Source organism: Oncorhynchus mykiss, chromosome 6 (genome assembly GCF_057628025.1).
Source record: "Oncorhynchus mykiss isolate SJ-2025 chromosome 6, ASM5762802v1, whole genome shotgun sequence".
Taxonomy (NCBI): Eukaryota; Metazoa; Chordata; class Actinopteri; order Salmoniformes; family Salmonidae; genus Oncorhynchus; species Oncorhynchus mykiss.
Window position 1 is genome coordinate 81591313 of NC_143027.1, and position 12525 is coordinate 81603837.

The following is a 12525-nucleotide window of genomic DNA, read 5'->3' on the forward strand; positions in this document are numbered from 1 at the left end:
TGAGCTGTCAGACAAGACATGTAGTCTGGCATACCAAACTAGAACGTCGCTGTGCTCAGTATTCAAATCCACTTCCTGAGGGACAGAGGCTATCATCTTTCCCCATGTAAAAATGTGTTTGTCATGTATGCCCCCCCACTCACACACCTTTTATATTCACCTCAGTAGGATAGGGTTGTGTGTATGACTTGCTTTAGGTTTCACTTCGGTTCTCAATAGATTTATTTTTATCAAAGCCTTGCAGGGTTATGGTATTTATTTTTAGGTAAGACATATTTTATACCCCCATCATTCATATTCCAACCCCTTTAGACAGAGCTGTACAGTCCCAAGTGGCACTCTATTCCTTTTATAGTGCACTTCTTTTGATCAGGGCTCTCTGATCTGAGTAGTGCACCAAAGTAGTGCAGCTGATGGACAGGTCCACCAGCTGGTCCAACGTGAGGGTGGTGTCTCGGCAGGCCAACCCCCGATGGACGTCCTCGTGCAGACTGCACCGGTAGTGATCGATCAGGTCCCTGTCGTTCCATACCGCGCTGGCGGCCAGGGTCCGGAAGTCCAAAGCGAAATCCTGCGCGCTGCTTGCCCTCTACGTTAGGTGGAACAGACGTTCACCCGCTGCTCGACCCTCAGGCGGGTGGTCAAAAACTAACCGAAAGCGGCGGGTGAACTCTGCGTAATGGTCCAATGCTGCGTCTCCTTCACTCCATACGGCATTTCTTATTCCAGGGCTTTGCCTGAGAGACAGGTGATGAGGGCGGACACGCTCTCACGTCCCGAAGGAGCCGGGTGGACAGTCGCAAGGTAGAGCTCCAGCTGGAGTAGGAACCCCTGGCATCCGGCAGCCGTCCCATCATACTCCATCGGGAGCGTGAGCCGAATCCCGCTGGGACCGGGTGAAGGAGGGGTGGACAGTGGGTCCTGCTGTAGTGGGGCTGGTGGAGGCGCTGGACGACCTCCTCCTCTCTCACAACAATCCATCGTTTGCAGCACGCGATCCATGGCTGTGCCCAGACGTTGCAACATGGTGGCGTGCTGCTGGACGCGCTCCTCTACTGCCACAGGGAGGGCGTCTGCTCCTGCTGACTCCATTCCAGGTGAGTAATTCTGTCATGCGGTCTGTGTGTAGCTGGTGTAGAGGAGTCAGGTCGCAGGACAGCAGATATGAGTAAATAAACTTACTTTACTCAAAATATACAAATGCGATACAATAAAGAGAGCCCACATTAACGGACCGTACTACATACAAACAATTACTCACAAACAGACATGCTGGAACAGAGGCTTAAATAATGAACAAGTAATAGGGGAATTGAAACCAGGTGTGTAAGACGAAGACAAACCAAATGGAAAATGAAAAGTGGATCGGCGATGGCTAGAAGACCGGTGACGTCGACCGCCGAATGCCGCCCGAACAAGGAGAGGGACCGTCTTCGGCGGAAGTCGTGACTATGGCAGAACTGAAAAAACGTGTGCGAGCAAGGAGGCCTACAAACCTTACTCAGTTACACCAGCTCTGTCAGGAGGAATGGGCCAAAATTCAACCCCATTTATTGTAGGAAGCTTGTGGAAGGCTACCTGAAATGTTTGACCCAAGTTAAACAATTTAAAGGCAATGCTAATAAATACTAACTGAATGTATGTAAACTTCTGACCCACTGGGATTGTGATGAAAGAAATAAAAGCTGAAATAAATCATTCTCTCTACTATTATTCTGACATTTCACATTCTTAAAATAAAGTGGTGATCCTAACTGACCTAAAACAGGGTATTTTTACTAGGATTAAATATCAGGAATTGTGAAAAACTGAGTTTAAATGTATTTGGCTAAGGTGTATGTAAACTTCCCACTTCAACTGTACGTAATCAAGGCATTTTTTATTTGTTATTAATTTCAATAATGTTCTATCCTTTTTCCTTCATTTTGAAAATGTTAAGCAGGTTGTGTAGATTCATTTTTTAGATTTAATTTTAAGTCAGCAAAATGTGACAACTGTGCAAGGAGTGTGTAGACTTTCACTAGGCACTGTAGATGTGTATATGTGTCCTTCAGCAGTCAAACCGCAGACAGACAGCCAGGTGGATGTCAATGATAAGGCCCCTCCCTGCAAGTTCTTGCAGCAACTAACTACAGCTCTGAAAGAACCCTGTTCTTTGGCCGAAGTGTTGGTAAAAAAAAAACACAGCAGTAGAGATGAGTGTGCGACTTCCTTTTAGAGCCCTTTAAGGAACCAGGGCTCTGGTCAAAAGTAGTGCACCAAATAGGGAATAGGGTACTATTTGGGACGTAACCCATGAATTCTCAAACGGCTCCTGTCACCAGGAGCAAAACCTTTCAAAAGCTAGTTAGTGTAATAACAGAGCAAAGCTGTCCAGACGGCATCAGGGCTGATGTATCAACTTTTTATCGATTAGGCTCATAAGGAGGAAATATGAGGAAACGTTACATCTGTTTTTCAGCTTTTTCTGTAAAATGTGGTAAACACACAAACCAAGCAGACATGACACACAGAAACACTAGACTCAAGACAATGGGATGACACTGTTCGTCAGTTCCTCTCCTCTCGTTAGTATGTATGTTTGAGATTGACTGACTATATTGCAGTTGGACTGCTCAGAATCACTGATCGACAAATTCCCTTGCATCCTGAAAAAGGACTCATTATGTGATCAAGATGAGTGATTCTGCGCCTCGCCTTCCTCAAACTGATCCCTTTGAACGTGCTAATTTATTGCAAGGTCCGTTTGTCTATGTGAGTTGTGCAACCCCAAACTGTCACCTTTGATCCTGAACAGGACTGACCTTTGACCTCTGAGGAGAACTGGGCAGAGTGTCGCGTCGCGAAGAGCTGTAGCTCTCTGTTCAGGTCGCACAGAGTCAGATCGATGTCCCACGACCGCAGTCCTGTTAACACACAATAACAAATGTAGCATGATGCACTACATGACCCATAATGCTCTGTAACTATACAACAAACTGTTGGAGTGGAGGGGCCTGTCTAGGGTCTGATTTCTATTGCGTGACCAAATGAACATGACCCTGCTGGTTGTTATTGCTCCTTGGCACTGATTGGTAGATTTCTACTAATAGGCTGGAGAGGGAACACACCTGTCTTTCACCATCTGCTGAATCAAAGGCATGGAATAAAAACCATTAAACACCATGGCCTTCGACCACTGAGCTGATAACCCCTAATGTACAATAACATCGGAAAATGACTGGGTTGGGAAATAACCTCTTGTAGGAAGATGATTGTTATTAATATTGGCAGTTATATGTTGAACCTAATTACGCCCCCTGTAAACAGTGAGCTACTCAGTATGCAAGCTGTTTCCCTGAATGATGCCAGTTCTTATTTAATAGAGTGTCTATTGAGTCAGGAAGAGACATCAGGGCAGGGTTTGTTTTTTGTCTTGATTGGCCAGTGTGTTGCCTCCATGCACAACAGTATTCAATGACCCGTCACACTTTTCTCTAGAATAATTTAACATCACATTCACATCATGTTTTTTTTGTCTGGAATGATTTCCTTTCATCTATATTCCAGTGTTTCAGATAACCCAGTAGGGCCTACTGATTGCACATTTGCAAATTCTTAGTTATTCTAGCCAACTGCAATAACTATGGAGAATAATCCATTGCAAACTATAAAGAGTAATTCAACCCTTTATACCAGAAACCATTCAGGATCTCACATACAGTAGAATAGTTTTGTGTTGCGTATTGCTATATTCAGCCATATAGGGGGCTATACATCTGGTGCAGTGTCCTCTATGTATGCGTTACCAAACAGCTCTGTTCAATGTGAAATCCAACCCACTCATGCTGCAGCCTACGTTAGAGATGTAGTCGTCATCCGCTCCCTTTTAGATCCGCTGCAACGGATGAATTAGATGACAATATTCCTAACAGTCACAGCTTGTTCTAAAAAACTCTTTGGTTTGACTTTTGTCGTACATTTGAATATTGCAAGTGCAGGCCAATGCATAGGGGTCAAGCCTCTGACATTTAAACAAACTACATTTTTACATAAAACAAAATCTTTGTGGGCAATCTTGAACTTCAACAGTTTAGAAAGATGTGTAAAGACTTATAATACCCAGTCAAGTAGCCCACTCACCCTGTTTTATGTGTTTTTTGGCAGACTGAAGGTGGTGGTCCGTTGAGATTTCTCCGATAACTATCAGCATATAAAATCTCCCGTGGTTGAACGGCGGTCTGGTCCTATGGTGCTGTCCACGGTGCTGAAAGGGTAGGGCGGGCTCGCGCTGCTCCTCCGTCTCTCCTGGCGCTACAGAGAGCGATGCTGCTGCCACGGGGATTTCCATGGCAACAGCACGATGAGTGGAAGCTGGGTCCTTTTCCATCTCCATGACAACTGCATCCGGTGGCAGCACAGTGCATGAGGGATGGCTGGGGGGAGGACCAGTGGGTGTGGCTCGTGAGAGGGACGCGATTTGATTGGTGCAGGGTTATGTGGCTATTTGATGTCACAGCACGCCATTGGCCAAATCCGACATGGGGATTATGATAATGTTTATCAAGTTTATCTGAATCGACTGTCTTGTATAGGTAGTGGTTGTGATGATGATGATGAGTGGTATACTACATGGTCCTCCTCATTTGTTACATAGCTGTAAACCACCAGCATTAGGCCTACTACAACTAGTGCTGTAGTTTCCTAATAGGCATACTACAACTAGTGCTGTAGTTTCCTAATAGGCATACTACAACTAGTGCTGTAGTTTCCTAATAGGTCTACTACAACTAATCCTGTAGTTTCCTAATAGGCATACTACAACTAGTGCTGTAGTTTCCTAATAGGTCTACTACAACTAGTCCTGTAGTTTCCTAATAGGCCTACTACAACTAGTGCTGTAGTTTCCTAATAGGTCTACTACAACTAGTCCTGTAGTTTCCTAATAGGCCTACTACAACTAGTGCTGTAGTTTCCTAATAGGTCTACTACAACTAGTCCTGTAGTTTCCTAATAGGCCTACTACAACTAGTGCTGTAGTTTCCTAATAGGTCTACTACAACTAGTCCTGTAGTTTCCTAATAGGCATACTACAACTAGTGCTGTAGTTTCCTAATAGGCATACTACAACTAGTGCTGTAGTTTCCTAATAGGTCTACTACAACTAGTGCTGTAGATTCCTAATAGGCCTACTACAACTAGTGCTGTAGTTTCCTAATAGGCCTACTACAACTAGTCCTGTAGATTCCTAATAGGCCTACTACAACTAGTCCTGTAATTTCCTAATAGGCCTACTACAACTAGTCCTGTAGTTTCCTAATATACCTACTACAACTAGTGCTGTAGTTTCCTAATAGGCCTACTAAAACTAGTCCTGTAGTTTCCTAATAGGCCTACTACAACTAGTCCTGTAGATTCCTAATAGGCCTACTACAACTAATCCTGTAGTTTCCTAATAGGCCTACTACAACTAGTCCTGTAGTTTCCTAATATACCTACTACAACTAGTGCTGTAGTTTCCTAATAGGCCTACTACAACTAGTCCTGTAGTTTCCTAATAGGCCTACGCATCAAATATCTCAGGGAACAGGTGTTCCTGTAAGACTGTCTTTGATATATCTGGATCTAGAGGAACTGAAGTTGTTTCTCTGGAATAAATAGGTGTATTTATATCCCTGTCTCTGGATGTACCACCAGGAGATGTTTCCAGTAGGCTTCCACACTGACACCTCTTTGTTCCCTCCCTGAACACAACAACCCTTCATCTGTGCAGAGACGTTCACAACAAAAGGCCTCAGAGACAAAGTGGAATAGAATATGTTTTTGTACAATGTTAATGTATTTGATTATCTCCTAAAATAGCTGGAAAATAACCAAATTAGCTACAGAGGGGAAAAGCTGGCATGAAATTACCTGAAAATTGGAGAATGTTGATTGAGTTCTCCACTTGCCATGTTTTATAACAGGAAACTCAGTTGTTGTGGGACATAAATGATCTTGAATCAGGATGCATATTAGCCTACATGTACAGTTGAAGTACATTGACCTTTACTTTGGAAACTGAGAACTAAATGAATAGTAAGACTTCATTCTTTTCACCTTTGATTGACGACAATGAATTAAAAGGGTTGTTTGTCCTGATAGTAGATCGTGTAACTCATATAGTCACCCTATGACAGAAACATTCAGGTAGAGATGAAATTCAGCGCCAGAATATGAACATTTATTTCAGATTTCGATCTGTTTGATTGTCATTTTAAGGCCATTTTGAAATTATAATTTAAAGACCAAAATCACTGTTTGACTTTAACCCTTATAGTTGACACTATTGTACTATAGGTGCAGTTTCTATGTCTGGTAATTACAGCGTATAGGTGGTTTAGGAGCTATATGACCAGGAGCTTTACGTCATATAATCTCCCTGGAGAGTACTATGCACTGTACCAAACAGACCAATCTGGGCAATTATCCAAGAAAGAACAGGAGAGAGAGGGTGGAGGACAGGACTGGAGAGATTTGGGGAGTAAAACAAAGATTTACACAATTTGTGATGTCATGCTCAGCATTTGAACAGCTATCTCAGAACATAAATAATTGCTGAGTTATAAATACATTCTCCCCATGGAGGTTTTGTTTGACAACCTATACCACATGACCTAATCTGAATATGAAGGGACGTCTCGTTTTTTCATCATTCACTTGATTGGTCTCTGATCTGACGTTCAATATCTGACTGTATTATACACGTATGAATAGTTGAACATTGAGCGTTGAAAGGACACAGCAAATCGGGAAGAGGTTGTATTAGTATTTAGTATTTTATAAGTATCTCCATTAGCTGTTGCCAAGGCAGCTGCTACTCTTCCTGAGGTCCAAACAGGAACAAATCAACACATCACAAAAAATCTAAACAACAGTCTACATCATAAATAAAACAAAACATCACAACAAAACAAAATAACAGTCTACATCATAAATAAAACATCCCAACAAAACAAGTCTACATCATAAATAAAACAATACATCACAACAAAACAAAACAACAGTCTACATCATAAATGAAACAACACATCACAACAAAACAACAGTCTACATCATAAATAAAACAATACATCACAACAAAACAAAACAACAGTCTACATCATAAATGAAACAAAACATCACAACAAAACAAAATAACAGTCTACATCATAAATAAAACATCCCAACAAAACAAGTCTACATCATAAATAAAACAATACATCACAACAAAACAACAGTCTACATCATAAATAAAACAATACATCACAACAAAACAACAGTCTACATCATAAATAAAACAATACATCACAACAAAACAACAGTCTACATCATAAATAAAACAAAACATCAAAACAAAACAACAGTCTACATCATAAATAAAACAAAACATCACAACAAAACAATAGTCTACATCATAAATAAAACATCCCAACAAAACAAGTCTACATCATAAATAAAACAATACATCAAAACAAAACAACAGTCTACATCATAAATAAAACAAAACATCACAACAAAACAACAGTCTACATCATAAATAAAACAATACATCACAACAAAACAACAGTCTACATCATAAATAAAACATCCCAACAAAACAAGTCTACATCATAAATAAAACAATACATCACAACAAAACAAAACAACAGTCTACATCATAAATAAAACAAAACATCACAACAAAACAATAGTCTACATCATAAATAAAACATCCCAACAAAACAAGTCTACATCATAAATAAAACAATACATCACAACAAAACAATAGTCTACATCATAAATAAAACATCCCAACAAAACAAGTCTACATCATAAATAAAACAATACATCACAACAAAACAACAGTCTACATCATAAATAAAACAATACATCACAACAAAACAACAGTCTACATCATAAATAAAACATCACAACAAAACAATAGTCTACATCATAAATAAAACAATACATCACAACAAAACAATAGTCTACATCATAAATAAAACATCACAACAAAACAATAGTCTACATCATAAATAAAACAATACATCACAACAAAACAATAGTCTACATCATAAATAAAACAATACATCACAACAAAACAATAGTCTACATCATAAATAAAACAACAATCACACAAGACATTGTGCAATATACACATGTTCACCACTCCACCATTACAAATATACAATATCAAATGTACAATATTACAACAATACCATTTTTAAAATGTGTGTGTGTGTGTCTTTTGATCTTACTTTGACATGAAGTATGATCAGAAAAAGTTTGTTGATGGTGAAGTGAGAATTTAAATACAAAGAAAGCAATATTTGTAAACAATTAGTAAACAGGAAGCAGTAGGCCTATAGCCATTCATTGTCTTTTCACATGGTGGCATTTTATTCACCCTAGCCTTCCTTCTTCGACACATTTACATGTGCATGGATGCTCTCACCTTATATATCTACCAAGCACACCACAGTGTGCTTTAGGTTACTCTAAGGCTGCTGTGTTTGGGAGGTGCCTGTCAGATGGTGACGTCTCCCACAGCAGTGAGAGATGGCTGGGGTTGTTAATACACCACGTCCCTGCTCTGGAGTAAATCTCCCTCCTCTCAGCAGGACAGTGTTTGTGTCCCAAATGGTACCCTATTCCCTATTTAGTGTACTACTTTTAACCAGAGCCCATAGTGAAAAGTAGTGCACTATGTAGGAAATAGGTTTCCATTTGGGACACAGCCTGCCAGTGTTACATCCCTCAATGAGTCAGCACTCCTATCGATCTCACACTGAGACAGGCCTGAGCCAAAGATCCTCTAAAACTGAACCTGCTGTGCTTGAGAACAAGAGTATCTACTGCCCTCTGTAGGACTACATGAGAACCCTTTTGGTTTGATTGCTTTAAAAAGATTTCTTAAGAATAAGTGTAATATTAAGTCCATTGGTTTACTAATAGACAAATCAGTACCGTAAATTAAAATATTAATGTTCATTTTCTTACATCATTTCTCTAAATGAAGTAAACGACTGTTACAATGTTGATTGGTATGCAGGATGTTTCAGAATCTGGTTTAGGTTGTACACAGTTAAAGCACAGACCAAAACCAACATATTGGTGTGACAAGTTGAAATGTTTTTAAAACAGTCCCGTAGGCCAGTAGACTCTTATAAGCTCTTAGCTTGTGAGATCAGGATGGTTCGTACGTGGCTAGTAGGCCAGTGGTTCCCAACCCTTTTCAGTTACTGTACAACCAACTGAATTTTTCTCTGCCAGGAGTACCCCTGAAGTACCCCGTCATATGCATTTTACCAGTAGACCCATGGTCTCATGGTACAGATTCAGATTCAGAGTGTTTAATAGTCACGTGTACAGGGTTACAGGTGTGATGGCAGGGTACAGTGTTTAATAGTCACATGTACAGGGTTACAGGTGTGATGGCAGGGTACAGTGTTTAATAGTCACATGTACAGGGTTACAGGTGTGATGGCAGGGTACAGTGTTTAATAGTCACATGTACAGGGTTACAGGTGTGATGGCAGGGTACAGTGTTTAATAGTCACATGTACAGGGTTACAGGTGTGATGGCAGGGTACAGTCTTTAATAGTCACATGTACAGGGTTGCAGGTGTGATGCAGGGTACAGTGTTTAATAGTCACATGTACAGGGTTACAGGTGTGATGGCAGGGTACAGTGTTTAATAGTCACGTGTACAGGGTTACAGGTGTGATTGCAGGATACAGTGTTTAATAGTCACATGTACAGGGTTACAGGTGTGATTACAGGATACAGTGTTTAATAGTCACATGTACAGGGTTACAGGTGTGATGGCAGGGTACAGTGTTTAATAGTCACATGTACAGGGTTACAGGTGTGATGCAGGGTACAGTGTTTAATAGTCACATGTACAGGGTTACAGGTGTGATGGCAGGGTACAGTGAATATCTTAGGCTTTGAGCTCCAACATGCAGGACTAAGTGAAATACAATAACGAAAATGGTAATAAAACAACAACAATAGTAATAGAAATAGCACTATATAATAATAACAACTGTAGCAGTGATGAATAAATAAATGTCCATGGGTTGGCGGCAGAGTAAAGACTGTTGAGGGTGTGTGGGGAATGACCACAGGGGGAGCAGCAACATGATCATTGAGGGGGTGTGGGGAATGACCACAAGGGGAGCCGCAGCATGATCATTGAGGGGGTGTGGGGAATGACCACAGGGGGAGCAGCAACATGATCATTGAGGGCGTGTGGGGAATGACCACAGGGGGAGCAGCAGCATGATCATTGAGGGCGTGTGGGGAATGACCATAGGGGGAGCAGCAGCATGATCATTGAGGGTGTGTGGGGAATGACCATAGGGGGAGCAGCAGCATGATCATTGAGGGGGTGTGGGGAACAAGTGAAAAAAAAACAATACAAATTATTATAACAAAAATCTAGAATATATACTGAGCAAAAATATAAATGCAACATGGTCCCATGTTTCATGAGCTGAAATAAAAGATCCCAGAAATTGTCCATTTGCAACAAAAAAAAAGAATAGCTTATTTCTCAAAAATGTTGAGCACAAATTTAATTACATCCCTGTTAGTGAGCATTTCTCCTTTGCCAAGATAATCCATCCACCTGACAGGGGTGGCATATCAAGAAGCTGATTAAACAGTATGATCATTACATAGGTGCACCTTGTCATGATGCTCCTGTACTGCCCGTGTCTGAGTGATTGAAGAGGGGAGAACAGGGCATGGCTTGGATGTCTGGGGTCTCTGGTGATGTTCTTAGCTTTTCTGCGACACCTGGTGTCGTAGGTGTCCTGTAGGGCAGGCAGTGTGCATCCAATGGTGTGTTCGGCTACATGTATCACCCTCTGAAAAGCCTTGCGGTCCGCAGTGGTACAGTTGCTGTACCAGACTGTGATATAGCCCGACAGTATGCTCTCGATGGTGCTCATGTAGAACACTATGAGGATCCTCAGGGACAGGACGTATTTCTTCAGCATCCTGAGGTTGAAGAGTTGCTGTCGTGCCTTCTTCACCACGGTGTCCATGTGGTTAGAGCATTTGACCTTCTCTGAGATATGTACGCCAAGGAATCTGAAGTTATTAACAGTCTCCACTGTGGACCCGTTGATGAGGATGGGGGCGTGTCCAGCCTGGTTCCTCCCGAAGTCCAGACTCAGCTCCTTTGTTCAGCTAACATTGAGGGAGAGGTTGTTTACCTGGCACCACACCGTCAGAGTGCCTACCTCCTCCCTGTTGGCTGTATTGTCGTTGTTGGTAATCACGCCTACTACTGTTGTGTCGTCAGCGAACTTGATGATGGAGTTGGAACTGTGTGAGGACCCTCAAGTACCCCTGTGGATATGCCAAGTACCCCCAGGGTCCTAGTACCCCTGGTTGAGCACCCTAGATTTTACAATTCTAAAATCAGTGAATCAGACAGCCTAAATACATTGAATAAATTGGATTCTCAAACTTGAGCTGTCCCAGTAGGCTACATCATATTTTCTTCTGGATTAGATATTCCATAAACCTGTACCATACAGCTAATGACAGTACAGAATAGTTATAGAACCAACCACAATATAGAACCAACCACAGCATTACCCTACTTGTATTATTTTAGTGCACATTTTTGTTAATGCTGACTTTGCCAAAAGTGATGAAAATATAGCCTAACATAATTACATGATCAACATTTTAGATGTATTAAAAGTAATCCCAGTCCCACAATAAATAACACATGTGTTGTCCTGCACTTTTAGAAGAAACAAAGTTCCAAAAGGGGTCTTTGGCTGGCCACATAGGAGAACCCTTTTTTGTTCCAGGTAGAACCCTCCGTGGGAATAGTTCTAGATTGAACCTAAAAGGGTTATACCTAGAACCAAAAAGGGTTATTCAAAGTGTTTTCCTATGGGGACAGTCGAATACCCCTTTTAAGTTCTAGATGGCACCTTTTTTTCTAAGAGTGTGCGCACCTCAGCACCTACATGCACTAATTATGCCAACATGTTAAAAATGCCATTGCATCTTTAAGTGGTAGTGTCTGTATCCACACCCTCCCTGTCTTCCTGGAAAAGAGAGGAGGAGGGGGGGGGGGGGGGGGGCGAGAGAGAGAGATGTGAACGCAGTCAACGCGCACCGTTATTGCTGCAAAGGGGGCAAAACAAATCTCATACTTTCTGCTTGCAAAAGAGGAAATCAACTTTTCAGGTAAAGCAATAGTTTGTACTTTCTAGCGCCTAATACATTTTGGAGGGAAACGTGTCATCATATAGGCCTATTTGAGCATCAATGTCACTGGTTCGTGTTCAAGGACAGGTTCAGAATAGTGTCTTGCGTTTGGATTTTCGTTCTCCAGCTGCTGCGCATTTCATATTTTCGGTTCCAACTCAACTGGTCAGCTTGGCGATATGACGCGCCAGCACGATGCACCGCACCGTGTACGTATGTGTCGCCTATAGCCATATGATTTCCATATCAGTGGTGCTGTGTTTAGGGTTGGGCTTGAAGAAAAGTATGCACGATCTAATGCTGTT

At 41.5% G+C, this 12525-nt stretch overlaps 1 protein-coding gene and 1 long non-coding RNA gene across 2 annotated transcripts in view; one reads left to right on the forward strand and one right to left on the reverse strand.

Annotated features, from left to right (window-relative positions):
- Positions 1-4378, reverse strand: part of LOC110506834 (microtubule-associated protein 1A) — a 64676-nt gene extending 60298 nt beyond the window's left edge. Inside the window, exons 1-2 of the mRNA XM_090239053.1 lie at positions 4123-4378; positions 2805-2906 (exon numbers count right to left, since the gene is read on the reverse strand). Coding sequence (XP_090095179.1) covers positions 2805-2906; positions 4123-4375 — 355 coding nt within the window. The 5' untranslated portion in view covers positions 4376-4378. The remainder of the gene's footprint in view (positions 1-2804; positions 2907-4122) is intronic.
- LOC149983124 (uncharacterized) lies at positions 389-6122 on the forward strand. Its single transcript, XR_016496899.1, has 2 exons — positions 389-1097; positions 4147-6122. It is a non-coding gene; the product is annotated as an uncharacterized LOC149983124 (long non-coding RNA).
- Positions 6123-12525: the final 6403 nt, after the last annotated feature.